Here is a 25189-nt window from a genome sequence, read left to right as displayed (position 1 = left end):
AACACGTGGAGACCGATTTTGGATTTATCTCTCCTCAACACTTATTTGGACATTCCAAAGTTCAAAATGTTGACATTACAACAGCTTTTGCCTCTGCTGGGAAAAGATCACTGGATGGTAACTCTGGATCTAAAAGAGGCTTATCTTCATGTTCCTATCAGGCCCAGTTGCAGGAAGTACCTGCGTTTCGAGCTGGAAATTTACATTATCAGTTCTCTGCATTGCCCTTTGGCTTATCTACTGCCCAGAGTGTTCACAAAGGTTCTGGCTCCAGTGATAGCCTTTTTCAGGATGGAAGGAATACAAATTTATCCTTATTTGGACGATTGCCTGATTATTGCACAAGACAAGGACAAGCTTCTTCAGCATCTACGGTATGTGATGGTAGTGTTAAGATGCCTAGGGTATTCTGTGAATGAAACAAAGTCCAGTCTAGTACCCTCTCAGGACATGTGCTTTCTGGGTGTGAGACTGAATACAGCTTCCCAGATGGCCTTTTGACCCCGGACAAACAGAAAAGTCTTTCACTTTATTTCCATCAAATGTCTCTACAGTCCAGGCTGACTGCAAGGACAGTCCTTCAAGCCTTGGGGTTCATGGCATCTTGTATTCTGGTGCTTCCCAATGCCAAATTGCATATGAGGAAGCTTCAATGGTATCTCAAAATCTATGGACACAACACTGCCAGGATCTAGACACTGTCATTCAAATGATACCTTGCATTCAGAAGGAATTTTTGTGGTGGGCTCAGGAATGTCACCTAAACAAGGGACTCTCTGTGACCCGACCAGAGGCGAGTCAGATTCTAACGACGGATGCCTCGGACAAGGATTGGGGAGCACACCTCAATGGGAAATGGGTGCAAGACACGTGGCCTGCCAGACTTCAACATTTGCATATCAACTTGAAGGAGATGTTAGCAGTACAATTTGCATTAATGGCTTTCAAGGATTTACTTCACCCAGGGCAGGTGTTGATTCTAACAGACAACACAACTGTCATGTGGTACATCAACAAGCAAGGGGAACTCATTCGTACCCTCTTTGCAGACAAGCGATGATTTTGTGGGAGACAGCTCTCAGTTACAACCTCAATCTTCAGGCAAGATTTCTACCAGGAGCACAGAACTCCTTAGCAGATGTATTGAGCAGACAAATAGTGGATCCTCACGAGTGGAAATTGGATCCTCAGGTATTTCAAAAGTTGACAGTGTCATGGGGAACTCCAGACATAGATCTGTTCGCTTCTCCACTAAATTACCAGTTGCCAAAGTTTTGCACAAAAGGGTTTCATCCCACAGCTTGGAAGGTGGACGCTCTGTCATTTAGTTGGGACAATCTTCATGTATATGCCTTTCCACCTCTACCTCTTCTGCCCAAGGTTCTCTTGAAGGCCAGACAAGACAAGCCATCCATGATCCTGATAGCACCGGATTGGCCTCGACAACACTGGTACCCACTACTGAGGAGTTTGGTCCGAGAGCCTCCATGGCCTCTGCCTTTGATTCCACACCTTTGTCTCAGGAGGGCAATCACTTTCTCAATGTCAGAATTCAGTCTCTGCATCTAACAGCCTGGCATATTCTGTTTTAGATTCTGGAGGTTCTCAGCTTCCACAACAAGTTTTGAATGTTATTTTGGAGGCCAGGAGGCCTAGTACAAGGAAAGTTTATGCTGATAAATGGAGGAGATTTTTTATTTGGAGCAAAGGGAAGGACTTTGATGTTTCCAAGCCTAATTTGAGTGCTTCCTTACAATATCTTACTGAGTTATTAGACAAAGGTTTGTTCTTCTCCTCCATAAAGGTTCATGCTGCAGCCATTTCGGCTAATTATGACTGTGACCCTCCTTTATTCTCTCATCCTTTGTTTAAGCAGTTTCTCAGAGGGGCAAAGAACATAAGACCCCCACGTAGAGCTCCTACTCCTGCTTGGGATCTCAATTTTGTGTTGGAAAAGCTTACTCTACAACCTTTTGAGCCTGCAGCTACGGGTGAGTTAAAGTATTTGTCATGGAAAACTGCTTTTTTGTTGGCCATTACTTCTGCAAGAAGGGTTTCTGAATTACAGGCCCTTATGGCAGTGGAGCCTTTCTTGATTTTTCATAAGGATAGGGTATCTTTGCGTACTAATCCTTCCTTTATGCCTAAAGTGGTTTCTAGTGTGGCCTTAAACCAAACTATTCATTTGCCTACTTTTTATGCAAATCCTCAAAATAAAGGGGAGAAGATTTTGCATACTTTGGATATTCACAGGCAGTTGCGTTATTATTTGAGCAGAACCAAGGAGTTCAGACAGTCTCAGCAGTTGTTTGTTTCTTTTGCTTTGGGTTCACAGGGTAAACCTGTTTCAAAACAAACTATTTCTAAATGGATTGGGTTTTGTATTTCTTTTGTTATTCCCATCATGGTAAGGAGATTCCGACTGGGATCAGACCTCATTCCACTAGAGCTACTGCAACTTCTACTGCCTTTCTAAGGGGTAGCTACAAAGGATATTTTGGAAGCAGCCACTTGGAGTTCAGTACATACTTTTTCTAAACATTACCACCTTCCTCTTTATTCTAAGTCTAGGGCTGGATTTGCCACTGCAATTTTACAGGGCATTTTAGCAGCCCCTAATGCTTTATGATTTTTCCAACCTCCCTTTCCCGTTGCTTTGGGATTCTACCCATAAGTAAGGACTGCAGCAATGTGAGATGAAGAACATAGTACAGTTTTGTACCTACCATAAATGTAGATGTTCGAAGATCCACATTGCTGCAGTCCAATTTTCCCTCCCTCCTTCCCCTCTGTAGCTTAGCATGGTTATATGGTTTTGGTGATGGCTGTAGTTGGGCATATCTTTTGGGAAGTTACTCTGTTTTTTGGCTGTGGCCTTTCCTTTAGGGCCTTCTGACATCTGGGGCAAGAAAAGACTGAGGATATGACGTCGGTCATGCGCTTTTATACCCTGACGCTCTGATGTCAGGGCTGTGCGCCCATGACCGACGTCAGCCTAATACTTTGGTATTCGGGCCGACCGAGGACAGCGGACTACCCATAAGTAAGGACTGCAGCAATGTGGATCTTCGAACATCTACATTTATGGTAGGTACAAAACTATACTTTTTATGGATATGGAGCATCTCTAATAGGGCATGGTCCAAGATTGCCTTGTAGACGAGACGCAGATGACCCCTGAGCAATATGTACGATACAGAGCAGAGTGATAGTGATTTGAGCCTGTCTGCATAAGACAGATGTTGGAGGCCATAGATTCCCTTTGTGAGGTATTTCAGTGGCCTTTCCAGTTGGTGCAGATGTTTGGAGAGGTACATCCCAAACTGGGCATCATACTCAATTATTGGTCTAATGAGGGAGGAGTATATAGAGATAATAACCTCCTTTTTTCCAGATGCGATCCCTTTACTTATAAGATGAACCAAGTAAAAGGCTTTTCTGGTCACTGCTTGTGAGGTTATCAACCTGAGTGCTCAGGTCTCTTGCCACAGGTTGTGTTTAGGGGGTTGCCATTGATGTAGTAATCAGTAGGGGTCATGTTTTTGCCAAATGGTATGATATATTTTTTTGCATTTAGTTTGAGGCCATGACTTTGGCAGCAGTCATTAGTTGCTATGAGACCCTCTTGCAGTATGTTAAATTCATTTGGGGAGTCAGTGACAGCACCCAACTTACAGCGGTCCACAAACTTGGTCAGCCACAGGCCTTTTGTCTTTGCCTGGACCTCTGATTAATAGATGCCAAAACAGTAGGAGTCCCAGGACAGATCCCCGGGGAACTCCACTAGTGACAGGTCTGCTATTGGAGGTGCCTATTCTGACTTTGAGGGTCTTATCGGTGAGCCAGTTGGCCACCCACCTGATGAGATGGAAATCAACTCCAAGTTGTGTTAGCTTTTTGATGATGCCCGAGTGGGGGACTGTGTCAAAGGCCATGACCAAGTCAAGGTAAGCGGTGTGCACTGACCTTTCCTCATCCAGGACCTTGGTGACAGTCTCAAAGAAGTCAACCAGGTTCAACAGGCAAGACCTGCCCTTGACGAGTCCTGACTGGGTGGGGTCAAGTGCTTGGAGATTGCCTATGTCCTTGTTTATGAGGCTTTACAGATTAGACTTGTCAAGCTAATGGGGCGATAGTTTCCAGGGTCAGTAGTGGTATCACCTTTGTGCAATGGGATGACGGTGGCAGTTCTCTCTACTCTGCTGGAATGAAGCCTGTACTTGGGATGTGGTTGAATAGGGTGCGCAATGGTAAAGCCAGTTCTTGCTGGAGATGGTGCAGAATACTTCCTGGGATACTGTCATGTCCCATGGAAGCTGTGTTCTTTGCCTTGGATCGAGCCTGTAACACATGATTTATGGAGATGTGAGGTGCGAGACAAGTATCGGGGATGTTGAAAGGGCCTTTTGTGGGGGAGGGGTAAAGTTGTGCTGAGCCTATCTGCTAGCAGGTTGGCTAAGTCAACAGGATCAGTGTAAATGATACTGTTAAGTACTAATTTGGAACAAACCTGAGCTTTGCTATGGAGGCTCCTGATGTAACTGAAGAAGACTTTAGACTTTCCCTTTGTTTTAGAGGCTAGCTTTGATTCATAATTGGCCTTGGTTTTCACTAGTGATCAAATTTGCTTTTTGAGGCTAAGGAGAGAGTTTTTCCAATTTGAAATTTCTTCCTTTTTACCCTTGGACAACATTTTTTTTCTTTTTGTTGTAAAGCCTGTTGATAGAGGATGTCCACTAAACAGGTTCGTATTTCCTTGTGGAGGAGGTTTTAGTTCTTTTAGATATGGCTGAGTCCATGCAGTTGTACAGGTGCTTGTATACTGCATTGGCGTACTGTTCAGCATAGCTGTCTGCATCCTCTGAAGGGGGGCAGTGGTGTGAAGCTACAGATACCCTCCCTTAGGAGGTTGTAGTCTGCTTTTGAGAAGCTTTTTAGCTTGATTACAACTGGGGGGGTTGGTTTGATAGAAACTTCGAATGAGGCAGTCTGATCTAATCTCACCAGGGAAGAACATATTATGGGAGTGGTGCAGCAGTTGCCCATGTTGGTGAAAACCAAGTCCAGAATGTTATCTCCCCTTCTGGGGAATTAGACGAGCTGGTGTAGTGCGTTGGAACTGATGAAGTCGAGGAATCGTTGAGAGAGTGCATTAATGCAAGAATAGTTCACCTAGTCTGTGGTGGGGTAGTTGAAGTCACCCAAGTATCAGGGTATTAGGGGGTACCTTGATGGATCAAGAAGATCCAGGTCCGAGGAGTGGGTGTCCTGAGTCATGGAGGGGGGTCTATAGCTAGCTATAACTTGGATGGATGTCTTGCCAACTGTCAGTTGTACCTGGAGTAGTTCCAGTGCATCATGCTGGCAAACCAGTCTGGACGTGTGCCTGTCCTTAATGAAGGTAGAAACTCCACCACCCTTAGTCTTCCTGACCTCATTTTGGGGTCAGAATGTGTGGAATGAAGTATAACATGGTAAGGCAGGGGTGCTCTGAACCAAGTTTCCGTGACCGCACAGACATCTGCATCTTCCAGTGTAAGGAGAGCCTCCATTGAGTCCACTTTCAGGTTAAGGCTGCTAGTGTTAAGCGGCATGACCTTCAATTTGTTTTTTGACAGATCTTATGTTGGAAGGTTTGTCTGAGACATTGCCTAAAAAATCCACAATGGGGAAGGCGAGAGCCTTGGCCAGGATCCGGAAACCCAGTGGTGACGGGTGAAGGCCATCACTGGCAAAGTATCGAGGCCCGTCAACCATGTCATCCCAGGCAGGCAGATGCTGGATCCCCTTGGAATGACACCAGAAACTAAGCCATTTGTTGAAGTCAATTATTTTTTTGTTTTTTGTTGGTATTGGGATATCATTCATGGTGAAGATGGGAAGCTGCTTAGGGCTAGGGGTCATACCTGCCTGAGACACATCAACAGAAAGAACCAGTTCAGCTAAACCAGATTCCTGAACTACCTTGGTCAACAGTAGCTACTGACATTTTCGAATGGAGTGGTCAATGTTATTTGGTGTTTAGTAGACTGTTATTCAAATTGGTTTGAGATTAACCTACTTTCTAATCTAACATCCAATACTGTCATCACGAAGATGAAGTGTCATTTTGCAGTCCATGGTAGTCTGCACAAAGTTATATCTGACAATACCACACAGTTTACAAGCCAACTGTTCAAAAGATTTGCCGAAGAGTGGGACTTCACTCATGATCCGGATAGCCCAGAGTATCCGCAGTCAAATGGTTTGGCAGAACGTACAGTTCAAAGTGCAAAGCAGTTACTAGAGAAGTCAGAACAGGGCAATAGTGATGTTTTCCTGAATCTCAGAAATATTCCTCATGATAAGCATCTTGGTTCACCTACCCAGAGACTTCTGTCGTGACAAACCAGAACCATGTTACCAGTCAGTAGTCAATTGTTGGTTCCATGTGTTAAAAACAACAGGTCAATGAAAACCAATCTGTTGAAGATGCGGTTAACCCAAAAGTCCTACTATAAGACCAGAAAACTGCTCAATCCATTGTGAGTAGTAAGGATACAAATGTCCAGATGTTATGATCGGATTGGAGTCTTGAAGAATATTTGCTCAGAGCTAAGATTGTACATTGTGGAATCAAAAGGAATAGAGTTTTTAGGCAGAATCGGAAGCATTTGATGCTGGTGTCTGAGCTTGTACCACAGCACATAGTCTGTGAAAGAGTCTTTATTTCAGAGTGAGTTATCGAGTGTTCCAGTTCCAGAGGATGTTCCAGAGAATATTCCCGTTCCTCTGATGAATACAGAAGTTCCTGATAGAGTTGTTAACCAAAGACTGCCCCTTTTGCTATACCCAGTCCAGATTATCAAATCCAGTCACATCTCCAGACCATGTTATAGCTACATGGCAATTTGGACAAGAACATTGTGTTTATTTCTAATGTCTGTAGCAATGCAAGTTAACTCCAATGTTATTTTCAGCTAAGGGCAATCTTTTTTAAAAGTGAGGATGTAGAGCTTGCCAAGTGTATAAATACTGACCAAGTGCAAGCCTGATTGCCATTTAGTAGTAAGCTGTTGAGATGTAAACATGCATATCTGTAAGGTCTGTCAATCAGTTTGTTTATATGTTATGATGCTGCTATCCATCCTGATGTGTTACTGTGTAATAAAGCATCTAAACGAGATACCCCGCCTGTTTGTCATCTATGTTAGAGAGGGAAGAGCGACACTGTCATTCTGGAATTGATGAAAAATGGGGATCGCGACCTACAGAGCCATGTGCCTCCTGGGTGTTCCCTCCTGCCAATCATTTAATAGATTTTGCCGCTAGGAGGATATAGCTGGAACCTGTTCCCTCAAAAGTCATCATAAAAAAGCATGATAACGTTTTCCATATACTTAAAGGACAACAATGGGATTCTATTATTAAATGCTCAATTTTTCTGTCCCTTTTCTCCCTATTTGCTGTCCCTGTTATGAATAAACAACAATACAGCATTTAAAATATTTTAAATTGACTGTCTCTCTCCACTAGAACAGTACTTTACTGTACTGTGGCGGTTTCACTTTCAAAAAACCTTTAGCCCACCCTGGAAAAGCTTGCTGCAGTCTCCAATTCACTGATGTCATCAAGGCCACTGAATACAGGTAGTTTTCTGGCCAATTCCCTCCCCAAATTGACACCACCATGACTGTCCTAAAAACCCACCCATGCAGTGATGTCACAGCTCCGTGGTTCTTCCCCTACCCATACAGAAAGTAAAAGCTAGAACAAGGAAACAGTACACGAATAAAGTCTCCTACTGTGAGCTGTCAATCACTGCAGGTAACAGCCCAAATTACCCTTAGCACTTAGACAGCTAGGGAAGTTAGGTGTGAAGGGGGATGGGAAATGAGTCAAAGTAGTACAATTCAGGCTTCACAAAAGACTGCAGTTTAGCCATTCCAAAAATAAGCAGCAGTAAAAAGCAATTTGGAGTCTGTCCTGTGGCATTTGCACTGTTTGTGTTTTAAGTAGTCAATGAATGACCTGAACTCTTACTTAAAACTAACTGACTGAAAGACAGCAGTGTATGCATGTAAAATCAATGCAATAACAAGAGCTTTAGAAAGAAAGAGGCCTGCGTGATGTAATTGTTTTATAGACAAGCGTTGCATTGTGGGATACCTAGAGGCAGCCTTAATTGAAATTACTTCAAGATGCCAGACCTTATGTGGTCAAACTCAGAAATTACTTATAACAATATTTAAAAACCTGTAAATAGTCCCAGAGTGGTGTTAAAATGTGCCAAACACCAAATTGTGATGAAATAAACATGTTTTTTGAGTCAGTGGATGTGGTTCTCCTCTAAGGATAGCTACCATTAGATAAAGGGGACATCTGATGGAGTCTTGATCATAGCAACAACCACCAAGTGAGAGTTATCTGATCCATCTGCTATCTGTCTGCCCATCAATGAGTCCAGGGTAGTGATGAGAATAGGGAAACATGAATACGCCTCGGGCACTTTTGCCCTGAGAGTTTAATTATGACATACACCTGAACTAGTTTCAGAGAGATTTAGCAGAGCTTGCTTTAGACTCTCTCTGAAAAAGTTGCCACCACACCAGTGTCTAGAAAGTAATTAGAGACCGACTTGGAGCAATGCTGACAGTACAAGCCTCTCCATGTGGCTCTTACACAATGTTGCCGATGGAGCAGCCAGGGTAGTGGACAAAGGCGTTATGATGGTGTCATACCGAACTCTACTATTGTGATGTTTAATAACTTAAGGTATCCTTCCTGAATGGTCTATATGATGGCACCTCCTTATTTTGCTCTTCTGTAAAAGAAAAATTGAGGTGTGAATAGGAAGATCACACTCTGCCATAGGTGTCAAATTTTAGACCACTCAAAGATCCTACAACAGGAATCAGAAGGCATCTGAATTCTTGTGGTTCAATAATCCCCAACAACATCCCTATGACTTCACCTCTGACAGATGGCCATGACAGAGGGGGCCTCCTTCAGAGGATGCCATCCCAGAGGTTGAGAGGTCAACAAAATCAGGCATTCCGAGTACCATCTTTGGGCAGATGGTACTGATGTCCCTAAAGGCTTTCTCATCTGCTCTGTCCCAGCGGCAGTCTGGGAGCATTCCTCTGTCTACACGCCTGCATGGATGGCCGTCATGCAGGATTCTTGGGTGAGGACGATGATATCCAGACTCTGTTTTTCCCATTTTCCCATCCCCTATCCACTGATTCTCAACTGCTCCCAGGCATTTCACTGTAGCAATGGGTAGCAGCCAAAAGAGAAATTCTTTCTCTTTCTTAGAAAAAAAGAGCCATCCAATAGGTCCAACCACACCACAGAAGAACTGGAATGTTATTAAACATCCTTTTTAGTTCCAAAAAAGAAGACTAAGGACCTCTGGCCCAATTTAGACATCATTGGCCTAAACCTTCACATCAGAAAGACCCCCTTCAGAATAATCACTGTGCAAGTGATTTTCCCCTGCCTGATGGCAAATAATTGGATGCGCATGATGGATCTTCAGGATGCCTACCTCCACATCAGGATAGTAAGAGCATCTAGAAGATTCATGTGTTTCTGGCTAGAAACCAATCTTTTTCAATACAGAACTTTGACCTTCAGATTCACCACACCCCCCCAGATGTTCAGTTGAATGGCAGCAGTCCCAGCCCACCTGAGACATGAGGTATCTGCTTTTCCCCACATTTAGATGACTGGATCCTCAAGGCTATGACCAGACAGACTCTGATGGAAGCCAGAGACTACTTGCTACAGCTGTTTCTATCCTTAAGTATTTCTGCAAATATGAAAAATCAAAATCTTCAGCCAGCACAGTCCATACTGTTTATCAGATGCCATCTGGACACTACAAAATGCGTAGTAAGTTTCCCTTCAGATGAAATTCAGTTGTTCAGCTATTCAGTTCAGTCTTTTTTGAGTCTCCAATAGCAGCCTTTAGACTTTGGGTCCTCTTATTGATGGCTTTGACAGGAGGAGGATAGCCCAAAGAATTTTGATTCAAATAAGAGGTCAGTCTTCACATCATTATCCTGTTTGAGAGTTTTCCTTCTGCCATTGTTGGAATTCCAGAACCTTCTGCATCTAGGTGCGATTTCCATTAAAAAAAATGTGTCTGTAGTGTGGCATTTGAACAAACAAGGAGGAACAAGTTCGTGTTCTCTTTGGTAAGAGGCCATGAGGGTTTGGTAGTGGGTGATTGATTTGCATCACTTTCAGATAAATGCACATTGTGGGGATAGCCAGCTGTCTTGCGGGCGGTCTCAGCAGATCTGTCGTGATGCCTCACAACTGGTTTGTCAAACCAACAGTAGTATGTCAGATTTTCAGCTGTTGCACCTTCCTTGCTGTTACCTCTTTGTATCACTCGCCAACACCAAATGGAGCAATTACTTTGCTGTAATCCTCCTTGAGGGATAATCTGAGACACTGTGGTTTGACAGTGGCATGGTATTTTTTATATAATTATACAATTTTATTTAACATTGTCTGTTGGTCATACATGTGGAATATATATGCACACAGATGGATTTGCAAAATGGAGAGACAGAAACGATGAAAGTTTGGATTCACGAATGTACATATCTTTGTAAGATTTGGCCGTGAAAAGAGAGTCAGCCGGCCATTGTGCTGAACTTTGTTCTTTTCTCCACTGTAGTGCGATGTCAGAATTGGTATTTTTAGTTGTAGAATGTGTGCCTGTGGGGGGGGGTGTAGCCCCCCAGCTGAGTGTATTTTATTTGCTTCGGTTTGTTTTGTTGGCCAATTGTTTACTACCAGGGGAAAATTTACGACTATCATGGCTTTCGTGAATGTAAACATTTGTTATTTCCGTCTCGGCGTTTTGCTACTCAGTGTTGTGGTAATTTATTTTGACATAGATCTATATAGATATATAGATGTATGTGTGTGTGTGTGTGTGTGTGTGTATATATATATATATATATGTGTGTGTGTATGTACATATATATCTATATATATATATATATATATCTATATATATTTTTTATATATATATATATATATATATATATATATATATATATATGGTTCTACTTCATATGATCAAAAGTTCATTTGATAGAAACTCATTTGACTGAGACCATAACACCAAAATTTCAAAACACTAAAAACCCATTTGACTGAAAACTCATAACACCTAAACATTACAGTTAAAGATATATGCCCTTTTCCCCACTGTAGTGTGATCAAGGAGTTAGAATATATAGTTAGGGGGGTGTAGCCCCTCACATAGTTTAGGTAAATATTGTTTTTTGCAAAGAGTTATTCATTGCAGTTACTAGTTTCCATGTGTATGGTTTAAAATGTCTGAAGTATAGCCCCCCACACCCCTGTAACTATATATTCTAACTCCAGGATCGCACTACATTGGGGAAAAGGGCATAATTCTTGAAATTTCATGTTTAGGTGTTATGAGTTTTCAGTCAAATGGGTTTTCAGTGCTTTGAAATTTCGGTGTTATGGTCTCAGTCAAATGAGTTTCTATCAAATGAACTTTCGATCATATGAAGTAGACCCATATATATATGTGTGTGTGTGTGTATATATATATATATATATATATATATATATATGGGGAGCTATAGATATGTATAGATATAGAGATATAGATGTAGATATAGATAGAGAGATCGAGAGATAGATATAGATATGTATATGTAATTTCGTGTTTCATTGTTGCAGTCATCACATTTGGGTTATCTGCCTGCAGGTAGCCCGCAGCCGGCCTGAATACCAGAGTATTCGGATTTCAGGGTCGGATGCTGTCGCTTTCTCATTGACATCAGGTCGTCAGGGGTATAAAACATGCAGCCGATGCCATTACATCAGCCTTTCTTGCCGTGCGGTGACCGAAGCAGAAGCAGTTCACAAGTGCCGATTGGCAGGCTCCTGAAATTTTCGTTTTCGAGTTTCAGACCCGAAGTCTTGAAAAAAATGCTAAGTACCCCGTTTGGGATCCTTTTTCTTGCTGTAACCGATGTCAGTAAAAGTTAATTTATTTTACCTGTGGAAAGCAAATACCTCATAGAGACTTTCATTTTTACTACATCCCCTGTTTAGACCACCTCGTGGTCGGTTTTGTGCCTTGTTCAACGCCCGAACTATTCGTATTCAGGCTATTTGTGCAGATAATTACTTTCATACTCGTTCTGTGTATTCGGAAATGGCTTCGTCAAGCCATCCAACTACCAATATTCCAAAAAACACAAGGATAAAGACAGAGACGGACACATAGGTCCAAAACTGCCAAGGATGCTTCCGTTAAGCTAGTTGGCAGGCCGCCGGTACTCAGTGAGGAGCTTTCGCAGCCCCTGATACCCGCTACTTCTGATTCACAGGCCTCTACTGAGACCCATTCGGAGTCCAGTATGCCACGAGTTGCTTCTTCGACTATGGAACCTGCGGATGTCTATACCTTGGATGGGTCTGGAGCCGCTGTGCTGGCACCGATTTCTGAGGGTGTATTCAGGCCTACAGACATTCATATTAAACAGACGCCATCATTTTCATCCAGGTCAAAAACTGGCACCACATCTAGAAAACGGATGACCAAACCGCAGGCTCAGGCCCATATGCCTAAAAAACAAATGCTTAGAATGGCTGAAGACCTTATTACCTTAATTAGGGGAAGCCAGACTTCTCCATCTAAGAGACCTAGAACTGATTTTCTTTCGGATTCTTCTGATCAAGAATCTGATATTTGTGCTCCTTCTGATTACCAGGATTTGCCCTTATCTACTTATGAAGATTCTGATGCAGAGTATTCCATTCCCTCTGCTTCCCCCTCCAGAGGATTTTTTTTAGGTGAAACCTTGCGCACTCTTTGGGAGCATTTCCGCTGGGAAAGCCAGGGTTACTCCGAGTCCAAAAAGAGACTTAGGGAATTCTTACTACTACCTCAACACAGGCCTTTAGCTATCCCTCCTGTTCTGGACATTGTAGATGATGCTTTCTTGGAATCTAACCTTACCCCAGACACTTTACCTCCAGCTCCCAGAAAACCTGACCGGTACTACAGAGTACCTGACTCTCACAAGTTCCTCTTCAAGAATCCTTCTGTGGATCCAGAGACCATTTCCCAAGGACCAAAAGGCATTAAGGCTACTACTGCCAAAAATCCTACCCCTTCTGATAGCGATTCTAGATCCTTAGACAGATATAGGTTAAGAAGGTGTACACTTCTGCTACTTTGGCCATTAGGGCTTTAAATTGCCAGTTTCATATGTTAAAGTATCAGCAGCATGTTATGGGGCTACTTAAATAGAAAATTATATTGATTCCTGACTGTACTGAACACAAAGAATTGCAGGATTTAATGCATTCCGCAGAACAATTTGGCAAACATACTTTGCAGTGTAGTTTTGACGCTTTAGAAGCATCTTGCAGGGCTGCTGTCACTGGCTCTGCAATAAGAAGGCATTCTTGGCTTAAGGAACAAAACTTGCCAGATCATGTAAAAGCTAAATTACTGGATGCTCCCTTAAACCAAGACCGCCTTTTTGGCAACAAAACAGAAGTCCTCAAAAGGATGGAGGAAAAAGCTAAATTTATGCAAACTGTTAGATTTCCTACATGTGCAGCCTCCCAGATTCAGTAGGCATTTTCTTTCAAAGAAATGGTCCTTTCCAGTTCCTTCTAGGGCTTCCCAGTCCAGACCCAGGAACAGCGGACCACCTAGGCTACAGTCTCAGGCTATGCACAGACCTAAACAGTGGGGGGGGTTCCCACTTCCAAATCAGGGAGTAGTAAGCCACCCCCTACGGAAAAATGGCACAATGACTAACTTTTTATCCCTTCCAAGCCCTGCTCAACTACCTGCTCCCTTAGGAGTAAAGCTCGCACTGCATGCAAAAAACTGAGAACTCATTACCCAGGACAAATGGGTTTTGAACAGTTTTCCAAGGATGCAGATTCCACTTCCGCACACTACCAACCCCAAATGGTTGGCCAGACTTACCCCCAAATCAATGGGCGGAGGCTCAACAGCAGGTTCTCTCTCTTCTCAATATTAGGGCTATTCAGCCTGTCCCAGCAGAACAAAGGGGACAAGGTTTTTATTAAAGACTTTTTCTGGTACCCAGAAAAGACCGACTCCTGGCATCCTATTCTGGACCTCTCTAATCTCAACACCTTTCTGGTAGTTCCAAAATTCAAAATGCTAACTCTGGGACAACATCTTCCCATGCTAGCCAAGGATGCCTGGCTGGCAACCCTAGACTTAAAGGAAGCTTACCTGCACGTCCCAATAAGGGAATCTTGCAGGAAATACCTACACTTCAGCCTCCATGCACTATCAGTTTTCTGCACATCCCTTTGGCTTATCTACTGTGCCCAGGGTATTCACAAAGTATCTAGCTCCACCCATTGCATTTTGCAGGCAGAGAAATATTCAAATTTACCCATACTTGGACGATTGTCTTATTCAGGCAGAAAGCCAGGACTTGCTATTACAACACCTGACATTCATAAAGAAACTTCTAACCTCTCTGGGGTACACCATCAATGAAAAGAAATGTCACCTAGTACACTGCCAACTGATTGTATTCCTGGGAGCAAGCTTGAACACAACTTCCCAGATGGCATTCCTTACTCTGGAGAAACAAGTTTATTTCACAACCTACTTCAAACTATTGGCCACAAAACCCCAGCTATCTGCAAGGAAAATACTGTAAGCCCTGGCGTTCATGGCCTCTTGCATTTTACTAATTCCATATGCAAGACTGCATATGAGGAGACTCCAATGGTATCTAAAAAGCCTATGGTGTTAACATTCTCAGGACCTGGAAACAATGATTTCTATAATTCCTTGTATGAAGACATAGTTCCTTTGGTGGACAGAGGCCTGCTACCACAACAAGGGACTCTCACTCTACCCCCTGCTGCCCAAATCCTAACAACAGACTCTTCAGACTGTGCATGGGGGGGCCCACATGGCAAGGCAGTGCATTCAGAGCAGATGGAACACGAGACAGATGCACTTGCATATCAATCAAAAAGAAATTTTAGCTGTACAGAATGCTCTGACAGCCTTCAAAGACCGTATTCTTCCAGGACAACTATTGGTAAAGACAGACAACACCACAGTTGTGTTACATAAACAACCAGGGGGAACCCACTTGTACCATCTTTGCAGACTAGCCATGGCTCTGTGGAACACAGCCTTCAGCTATCAAGTACACCTGCAAGCTCAATTCCTGCCAGGCAAACTAAATTCACTGTCAGATGACCTAAGTGGAAATCTCATGGACCCACACGAATGGAAACTAGAACCCAAAATATCAACCTCTTGAGGAGCAAATGGACTCCAGAGGTAGACCTCACCTCAAAACTACCAATTGCACAAATTTTGCACAAGAACACCCCATAGCCAAGCTTGAAAAGTGGATGCCCTGTCGTTCACCTGGGAAAGCCTCTCAGTTTATGCCTTTTCCTCTCTGCCTGTCCTCTCAAAGGTTCTACTAAAGATCAAACGGGACAAGCCAAGGACAATATTGATTGCACCAGACTGGCCACGCCAGTATTGGCACCGCCTCTTGCACAGTATGACACTACTACAACCATGGCACCTGCCTCAGACCCCTTCCTTGCTGTCCCAGCAGTTGGGCCAGATTCTTCACCCTCAGCTTCAAACCCTGACCCTTGCAGCCTGGCTAACTCCTTGAGCTCTCTCCTATCATCCCTCACTAAGCAGGTACTGGATGTCATTCTGGAGGCAAGGAGGCCTAGTACTGGAAAATCCTGTGCTGAAAAGTGGAAAAAAATACTGTTCCTGGAGCCTAGCTCAGTAGATGGGCACAGCGGTGCCCAGCTTAATTCCTATTCTACAGTACTTAATAGAAATGCTCCCCAAGAGCCATCCTTCTCGTCAATTAAAATGCATGCCTCTGCCATTTCAGCACATATAATACTGAGCCACCCCTCTTCTCTCATACCTTGCTAAAGCAATTCCTTAAAGGGACCAAACATTTAAGACCCCCCAGGAGAGCTCCCACTCCAGCCTGGGACCTTAACTTTGTATTGGAAAAGCTCACTCTTCCCCCCTTTGAACCAGCTGCTACAGCAGAGTTGAAATTCCTTCCTTGGAAAACAGCCTTCCTTCTAGCCATTACTTCAGCTAGAAGAGTGTCTGAATTACAGGCCCTTCTTCCATGTGGACAGGGTTTCACTCAAGACTAATCCTTCCTTTATGCCCAAGGTGGTGTCTTCTGTGGCCCTAAATCAGTCCATTCATTTGCCTGCTTTTTTCCCTAATACACAAAACAAAGAGGAATGAATACTGCACTCTCTGGATGTGCACAGACTACTTAGGCTTGGTCCTCTCCAAATAGAATCTATCAGAAAATCTGAACAGCTGCTAGTTATCTTTGCTGCAGGGGCAGAGGGGAAGGCTATTTCACAGCAAACCATTTCCAAATGGATAGCCCATTGCATTCATGTCTGCTACAAGCACCATGAAAAACCTACAGGGGATAAGATCACATTCCACCAGGGCTGCATCTACCTCTGTGGCATTTCTGAGAGGGGTCCCTATCAGGGACTTCCTAGAAGCTGCTACCTGGAGCTCTGTACATACCTTCACCAAGCATTACCACTTGCCTATCTTTTCTAAATCCAGAGCTGGATTTGCCACTGCAGTCTTGCAGGGATTAATAGCTGGCTCTAATGCTCTTTAACTTCCTCCTCCCTTCCTTAGCTTTGGGAATCAACCCAAATGTGATGACTGCAACAGTGAAACACGAAGAACATAGTACAATTGTGTACACTTACCATAAATGTAGATGTTCGAGTGTATTCACTGTTGCCGTCCTGGTTACCCTCCCTCCAGCCCCCTGACTTCTCTTGGCTCTACCTTTCCTTCTTGTTTGCCATATATTATATCATGTGTATTTGCTTTTTGCTGTGGGTGTACCACACCATATAATTGCTTCCTGTTGTGTGCGGGCACCTGACATCTGGGGCAAGAAAAACTGATGTAATTGTTTCGGCTGTATGTTTTATACCCCTGACGACCGGACATCAAGGAAGAAGCGACAGCATGCAACGCAGAAATCCAAAGACTCTGGTATTCAGGCCGGCTGAGGGCTACCTGCAGGCAGATAACCGAAATGTGATGACTGCAACAGTGAATACACTCTCATTTATGTTAAGTGTACACAACTGTACTGTATGTATAGATATATATGGTTTACTATCAGAATCTTGTAGCAGACTCTCTTGAATGATTGCATCATCAACCCATGTCCACAAAAACTGACAGCCTCGAACTCCGGTAGTGTTTTAGTACAAATCAGTTGCAATTTCAGGACGAGTTTTAACATGGATTGAGATGGGGGTGAGATCTGTACCTCAAAAGTGTCCAAGTTCAGCATTGTCACCGTTCGACATCTAGACTTGGTAGTAGATTCAACCGAACAACTTCAAGATTCTAATTGTTAACCTCTCTTTCTCTCTCTGTGTGTGTGTGTGTGTGTGTGTGTGTGTGTGTGTGTGTGTGTGTGTGTGTGTGTGTGTGTGTGTATGTATATATATATATATATATATATATATATATATATGAGAGAGAGAGATGCGTACATAATATAACTCTGAAACTATTGGATCAGAACCACCAGTTAAAGATCCGCAGAGTGAAAAGTGTACTAAAAACAAAAGCAAAAGAACTACTGCGGTCACCAGACTAAGCATTAATATAAAAAAACAAAGTAAAAATAATGCAAAACAATAAGCGCTTTCTGGTAGTAGCTAACCCTTCTTCAGATCTAATGAAGTAATCACTACTGAGCATTTAAAACTAAAAGTATAAATGATGGATAGCCAAAATGGCCAGTTAGCATTTATCTATTGATATCTAATCCATCATTCTCAGTTTGTCATAATTTCATTCACAAAAACAATTAGTAGATGTAAGTGGATGAAAATCTTGACAGCCAATCAATGCCATTCTCACGTGACGCACCTGTTAAGGCTTGACCCACCCTCTTCAAAACATCATCATTACATATAAACAGAGAGCAATCATCTTTTCCTGAAAAGTCTCCGCCCCTTAATAGCTAGTGTAATGGATAGGTTATTGTTCAGATCTTTAAGTAATCTGCCGTAAGTTCAACTGTCCATTTTGAGCACTTTTTTGGTAGCAAGTAACTCTCCTTTGGATCATGGATAATCAAGGTGGCCCCTTGGGATTCATCTGTTGATACCTAATCCATCCTTCTTAGTTATCATTTCATTCACAAAAACAGTTGCTGGATACGATTGGATGAATATCTTGGCAGTCAAATCAATACTTTTCTCAGCTGCCACACCTATTAAGGTTTGACCCACTCTCTTTGAAGCATCAGCATTACATATAAAAAGAGAATGATCATCTTTTCATGGAAAGTCTGTGCCATTTGAGGGCAGGTATAATGGATAGGTTGTTCCAACCTGGTAGCTTTTCCACCCTAAGTTCAGCTATCCATCTCATCAACTGCATCAGCTCCATGAAGATTCTTGTATCACTTGTAAAACCTTAAATGTAAAATTGTTGCCCTCGTTTAACATTGTGTGTTTGGCCAACGGGCTCTTCATATCTCTTTCTAGTGTCACTCATATGGTGAGAGATGCGCTCCTTTAGTTGTCTATCTCTTTTATCTACATAAAAGCTGCTGCAAGAGTGAAAGGAGCAGCATAAATCACATGTTTGGTTCTACATTCAGCGTATGTGTATAAACTATATTTCTTGCCCAAGATGAGATGTATAAATTCATTGTTGGATGAAATGTATTTACAGGAAGTACATGATCTACATGGAAAAGTCCCTTTCCTTGTTGGCACAGTGTTACTATTCACAGAACTTGAAGTATGACATAATTATTTTTTGAGGTTTTTATTTCTCTTAAAAATTAATTGTGGTTCTTGTCCAAGTATTTCTTTCAATCTTGGATCCACTAACAGTATTTTCTAATTTTGTTTTATAACATAAAATACGTACTTGATGTCACTTGTATATGTTAACATGACTGTATTGGAGATGGATTTATCCTTATTTTCCATTAAGAATGGATGTGATTGATGCTTTCCAAAGAAAGGTCATGTTCCTTGATGCCTTAATTTGTTGACTTCATCTATTCCTTTGTTAACTTCTATCTTTTTATATCTTCTGTTGTTGAGGTTATTAGCCAGTTTTGCTTGTCATTCTCTGTATGTAGTCTGGAGGCTTTTAATGCTTGATTTTTCACAATATTATGAAACAACAAATTGACATAGGTGTTGGCACATGGGGGGTATCCATTGTTGCCCCCCATCTTTGCCAGTAAAAGTTTCTCTCAAATAAAAAGGTATTGTTTTCTAAAATTAAATCCAATAAAACTGAAACGAGTTCAATTTTGTTCATGCCATAGTCACTATTCTTTGTCAAAATATTGGTGTTGGCAGAGTGGGAAGCCAGCTATATGTTTAATGATGCTAATTACCCTTCTTTCTCATGTTTGAAATTTTATAATCGCTTTCTAGAAGACCTTTACCTCCTTTGGAAAGGCACACCTGAGCAACTAGTAGAATTTGTTTGTTATTTAGAATCAACTAAAGACTTTTTACATTTTACAGTGCATTCATCTGATATTACAACTGCCTTTCTAGATGTGAAAATCTCGAGGGATACTAAAGGTGAGATTAACACTGTGATGTATAGAAAAGAATGCTGGAAAAATAACATACTTTCCAGAAGCAGCATGCACCCACCACATATATTTTGTAATATTGTGAAAAATCAAGCATTAAGAGTCTCCAGACTACATATGGAGAATGACGAGTCCCAGTGAGCTTGTGCAAAACTGGCTAATAACCTCAACAACAAAGGTAGAAGTTGACAAAGGAATAACTGAAGTCAACAAATTAAGGCATTAAGGAGCATGACCTTTCTTTGGAAAGCATCAGTCGCATCCGTTCTTAATGGAAACCAAGGACAAGTCCATCTCCAGTACAAATAGTCATGCTAACATATACAAGTGACATCAAGTATGTCTGTGGTGTTATAAGACGAAATTGGAAAATACTGTTGGTGGATCCAAGATTGAAAGAAAAACTTGGGCAAGAACCTTTATTCAGTTTTAAAAGGAATAAAAACCTCAAACAACAATTATGTTATACTTCAAGTTCTGTGAATAGTAACATTGTGTGAACAAGGAAAGGAACTTTTCCATGTAGATCATGTACTTCAAGTAAATATATTTCATCCAACAATGAATTTATACATCCTATCTTGGGCAAGAAATATAGCTTATACACACATGCTGACTGTAGAACCAAACGTGATTTATGCTGCTACCTGTCACTCTTGCAGCAGCTTTTGTATAGGTAAAACAGACAGACAACCAAAGGAGCACATATTTCAGCATATGAGTCACACTAGACTGAGAGAAGAGCCCATTGACCAAACACACAATGTTAAATGAGGGCCACAATTTTACATTTATGGTGATGCAAGATATTGAATTTTGTCAATGCAAATGCCTTGGAACAGTTAGTTGATATTCTACAAGACGTGATAATATCTTGGACTTGGTATTAACCAACATGAGTAACCACCGCAGCGTCCCTATAGTGTCATCCTCCGTGATAGGATCCGACCACAAAGAGGTCACTTTCAAAGTCGCCATCTCCCCCAACCCCCCTCTAGCTAGGATCAGACATAAAAACTTCTCCAAAGCTGATTACAGCCTCCTGAGGGATGGTATAAACAGCTTCACAGCCCCCTCCACGTCTGTAGGAACTGGCCCCAATATTCAAAACTACACCAAAGCACTATATGAGAATTTATATAGATGCATGGAATCAGGAATACCCGACAGGACTAAACCATCCTCTGCAAGGAAGAGTAAACCTGTCTGCTGGACACTATAACAAAAGGAGAAAATTGCTGTCCAAGACCAAGAAGGAGCAGGTGCCCAATTGGAAACAATGTCTCCTTAGCCTGAACAAGTAAATAAGAGCACTAGTGAAATCCTCCAAAACAAACTTTGAGTCCAAATTGGCCACATCTGCTAGAGGGAATCATAAGGCCTTCTTCACATATGTCCACAACCTCAAAGGAAGCACCCAGATCTGTTCAGAAATGGTGGTGAAGGACACCACATATACAAATTCCGTAGATATAGCAAATTTGCTGGCTGACAGATTCAGTGAAAACTTTACCCCACTGTTCCCCCCATCAGTAAATCAGGACTTCCCCAGTACCTGCCCCCTTCCCTTTATGTCTAGGGAACAGGTCATCACAGCTTTCTCAAAGGCATTTTTGAGATACTGGTTGAGAGGGTGCTGTTATCCCCAGTCTAGTGTAGTGATAGCTACTTTTGTGTTTATGGGAAATGTCCTTCCCTGTACCCAAGTACTTAAATTACTGGACATTTTCATGAGTTTGTCTTGAAGTATTGGCATATTTGCCTTGTCCGCCAGTAAGGGACTGCCCCAACTTTGAATTTGTGCGTGTGTGTGGTTGATACCATTATACAGGTATACTCCTTGTGAAGGCATTGGCATAGTGATTTGGCAAGGATAATGAAAATGGAAAGAAAATGGAGGAATAAGAAAAATACTAGAATGTAATGAATCAACATTTTTGTCATCTTATTCCTTTTAAGGGTCTTTGCACTCCCGTTTTAGTCCTGGAGGAGCCTTCTCCTATTGTACAGTTGGATTACAGCCAGAAAATACTGCTCGCTTCTACAAACCAATGTAGTATGCTTTACTACTGTGAGGAAAAAATGGTTAAACAAGTTGGAAGTCAGCCAAGAAAAAGGTATGTGTTGTAAAAGTAATGCATGTTTGTTTGTGTTCAGCTTACTTTGCATTCTTCTCTGTGAGAGACAGATTGGGGAAAATCAAGCTGGAGGATGAAGAATTTTGCTTTCAAGTAACTACTCCTGGACGTGCTGAGCATTTTGGATTTATTGGATTAGCAAGTTAGATTAGCAAAAGAATCTTAAGATCTGATTCCTCAACTGATGGATCTCTGATCCAACATCTGATTTGACTCTGCAGCTTTTACCAGACACGTGGATCCAGCTCTTGAACTCCTCCCTTTACACATAATGCCCCAATGTCTTGGTATGTCTGAAATATCATATGTCACCACATTTTTCAGACGCTGATATATGCTGTCAAGCTACAGAAGTAAACAGTGTTGTATCCTTTTTTGTGAAGTTTTTTTTTTTTATTTAACATTGCTTTCCTTTTGTTTTCCTTTACCTTTAAACATAACTTGCTTGACTTTCTGTCCATTAACCTTTCCTTTTTTTTTTCTTCTACCTTTATTTTCAGGCTGTTTTATTTGAGTTAGGGTATTCTCCCACATACCATTGTTTGTATTCTTTCCTTGATGTTCTTCGTGTTTCACTGTTGCAGTCATTACATTTAGGCTAATCTGTTGGCAGGTTGCCCTCAGTCGGCCTGAATAACAAAGTCTTGGGTCCTGCGTCGGTTGCGGTCTCCTCTTCCATGACATCAGGTCGTCGGGGTATAAAACATGCAGCCGACGCCATTTTAATCCGTCTTTCTTGCCGCGCAGTGCCCGAAGCAGAAGCAGTTCGCAAGTACTGGTCGGCAGACTCCTGAAATTTTCGTTTTCGAGTTTCAGAACCGAAGTCTTCAAACTAAAGGTAAATACCCAGTTGGGGAAACTTTTTCTTGCTCCTTACAGATGTCAATAAAAGTTAATAATTGTATTACTTGTGGGAAGCAAATACCTCATAAGGATTTTCATTTGTACTGTATTCCTTGCCTTGGCCCTGATCACAATGTGCCTTGCTGTCGGTTTTGTGCTAAATTTAACCAACGCACTACTAAGCTTCTGTATATTTTTGCTTCTAAATATTTTGGTTCAAGATTTAACTATCCTGAAATGTCGTCGGTCAGCAGTCCGACTACCAGAATTCAGCAAGGAAAAAGACGGAGACAGACCGTCTAGGTCCAAAACTGATGACGAAGCTTCTCCTAAGCCAGTCGCCGGTTCTCCGGTACTCAGTGAGGCGCTTTTGCAGCCCCTGATGCCCGCTACTTTTGAGTCGCAGGCCTCTACAGAGACCCATTCGGAGTCTGGTATGCCGCGAGATTCTGCAAGTATTAAACCCACGGATGTCTCTCCTTTGGATGGGTCCGGAGCCGCTGAGCAGGCACCGGCTTCTGAGGGTGTTTTCAGGCCTCAACATTTGTATATTAAACCAACGCCATCATCAAAAATAAGGCCAAAATCTACTTCTGTGTCTAAAAATCTGACGCATGAGCCAAGTGCTCAGGCCCCTATGCCTAAAAAAACAAATGATCAAAATGGCTGAGGATTTAATTACCCTGAACAGGAGTTCCCAAACCCCCCCCCCTGCTAAGAGGCCTAGGCAAGGCACTGATTATGAATCTTCAGAACAGGTTTCCATTTCTTCTGATCAGGAATTTTCTGTTCCACCTTATGAGGACTCTGATGCAGAGGAATCCATCCCTTCTGCTTCTCCTCCTGAGGATTACTCTTGTGGAGAGACTTTGCATACTTTAAGGGAACATTTTCATTGGGAGTCGGGGCTTCTCAGAATCAAAAAAGAGGCTTAGGGATTTTCTTCTTCCTCAGCATAGGCCTTTGGCAATACCTCCTGTATTAGACATTGTTGATGATGTGTTCTCGGAATCAAGCATGGCTCCTGATTCCCTGATTCCAGCTCCTAGTAAGCCAGACAGATATTACAGGGTTCCCTGCTGCTGACCCTGAAATTATTTCTCAGGGTCCCAAGGGTGTTAAGGCTTCTACAGCCAAAAAGTCCTACCCCTTCTGATAGAGACTCCAGGGCCCTGGATAGATGGGGAAAGAAGGTTTATATGTCTGCAACCTTGGCAATCAGGGCTTTAAACTGCCAGTTTCATATGCTTAAATATCAGCAGCATGTTATGGGCTTACTGAAACAGAAAATTATGTTGATTTCTGATTGTGTGGAAAACAGAGTTACAGGATTTATTGCATTCAGCAGAACAGGATGGAAAGCATACTTTGCAATGTGGTTTTGATTCCTTGGAGGCCTCCTGCAGGGCCGCCGTAACTGGATCTGTGATAAGAAGGCATGCTTGGCTCAAGGAGCAAAATCTGCCTGATCATGTTAAATTGTTGGATGCCCTTTTACAACAGGACAGTCTGTTTTGGTAATAAGGCAGAAGAGGTTTTAAAAAAGATGGAAGACAAAGCTAAATCTATGCAAACTGTAAAAGATTTCTTGCAAGTGCAGCCACCCAGGTTCAGTAGACACTGGCCTACTAAGACTTTGTCCTTTCCTGTGTCCAACAGAGCCACTCAGGGCAATCCCAGATGTTCCAAAGGCTGCAGGTTTCAATCACAAGGATCTTGCAGGTCAAAGCAATGGGGTGCCTCCACCTCCAAATCAGGAGGTAAAGTACAACCCTACAGTAAACAGTCTCAAGGACTTTCCTCTGCCATCTCCAAGCACTTACCTTTCGGCAGCCCCCCTTGGGGGGAAAACTAGCACTTCATGCTCAAAATTGGCGCTTAATTACCCAGGACAAGTGGGTATTAAACGTAGTATCCCAGGGGTACAGATTTCATTTCCACACGTTGCCAATTCCAAACGGATGGCCAGATCTGCCACCAAACCAGTGGGCAGAGGCCCAGAAACAAGTAATTTCCCTCATGGATATGGGGGGGCTATTCAACCAGTGCCAGAAAAGGAAAAAGGACAAGTATTTTATTCAAGACTTTTCCTGGTACCCAGAAAAGACAAAACATGGCGTCCAATATTGGACTTATCCATTCTAAATACGTTCCGGAACATTCCAAAATTTAAAATGCTGACTTTACAACAGCTACTGCCTATGCTAGGCAAGAATGCCTGGTTGGTAACTAGACTTGAGGCATACCTGCATATCCCAATAAGGGAATCTTGCAGGTGATACCTCCGCTTCAAAGTAGGCTTTTTACATTACCAATTTTCTGCACTGCCCTTTGGCTTAGCTACTGCGCCCAGGGTCTTTACAAAGTGCCTGGCACCAGTAATTGCATACTGCAGACAAAGAAACATTCAAATTGATCCATATTTGGACGATTGTCTCATTCAGGCAGAGGACAAGGACACTCTTCTTCAACATCTGGTGTTTGAAAAAAGGCTTCTAGCACACCTAGGATACA

The 25189-nt window shown here is 42.4% G+C and overlaps 1 protein-coding gene across 1 annotated transcript in view; it reads left to right on the top strand.

The window, feature by feature from the left end:
- The window catches only part of TECPR2 (tectonin beta-propeller repeat containing 2), a gene marked incomplete in the record, with an annotated part of 1535154 nt that overhangs the window by 138929 nt on the left and 1371036 nt on the right, over window positions 1–25189 (top strand). The window contains 1 exon segment of the mRNA XM_044074534.1: window positions 21654–21811. Coding sequence (XP_043930469.1) covers window positions 21654–21811 — 158 coding nt within the window.

Source organism: Protopterus annectens, chromosome 6.part0 (assembly GCF_019279795.1).
Source record: "Protopterus annectens isolate FY-2018-M chromosome 6.part0, PAN1.0, whole genome shotgun sequence".
In the NCBI taxonomy this organism is placed as follows: domain Eukaryota; kingdom Metazoa; phylum Chordata; order Ceratodontiformes; family Protopteridae; genus Protopterus; species Protopterus annectens.
The sequence above is the reverse complement of the archived record's forward strand: the minus strand, read 5'-3'. Positions and strand labels throughout refer to the sequence as shown.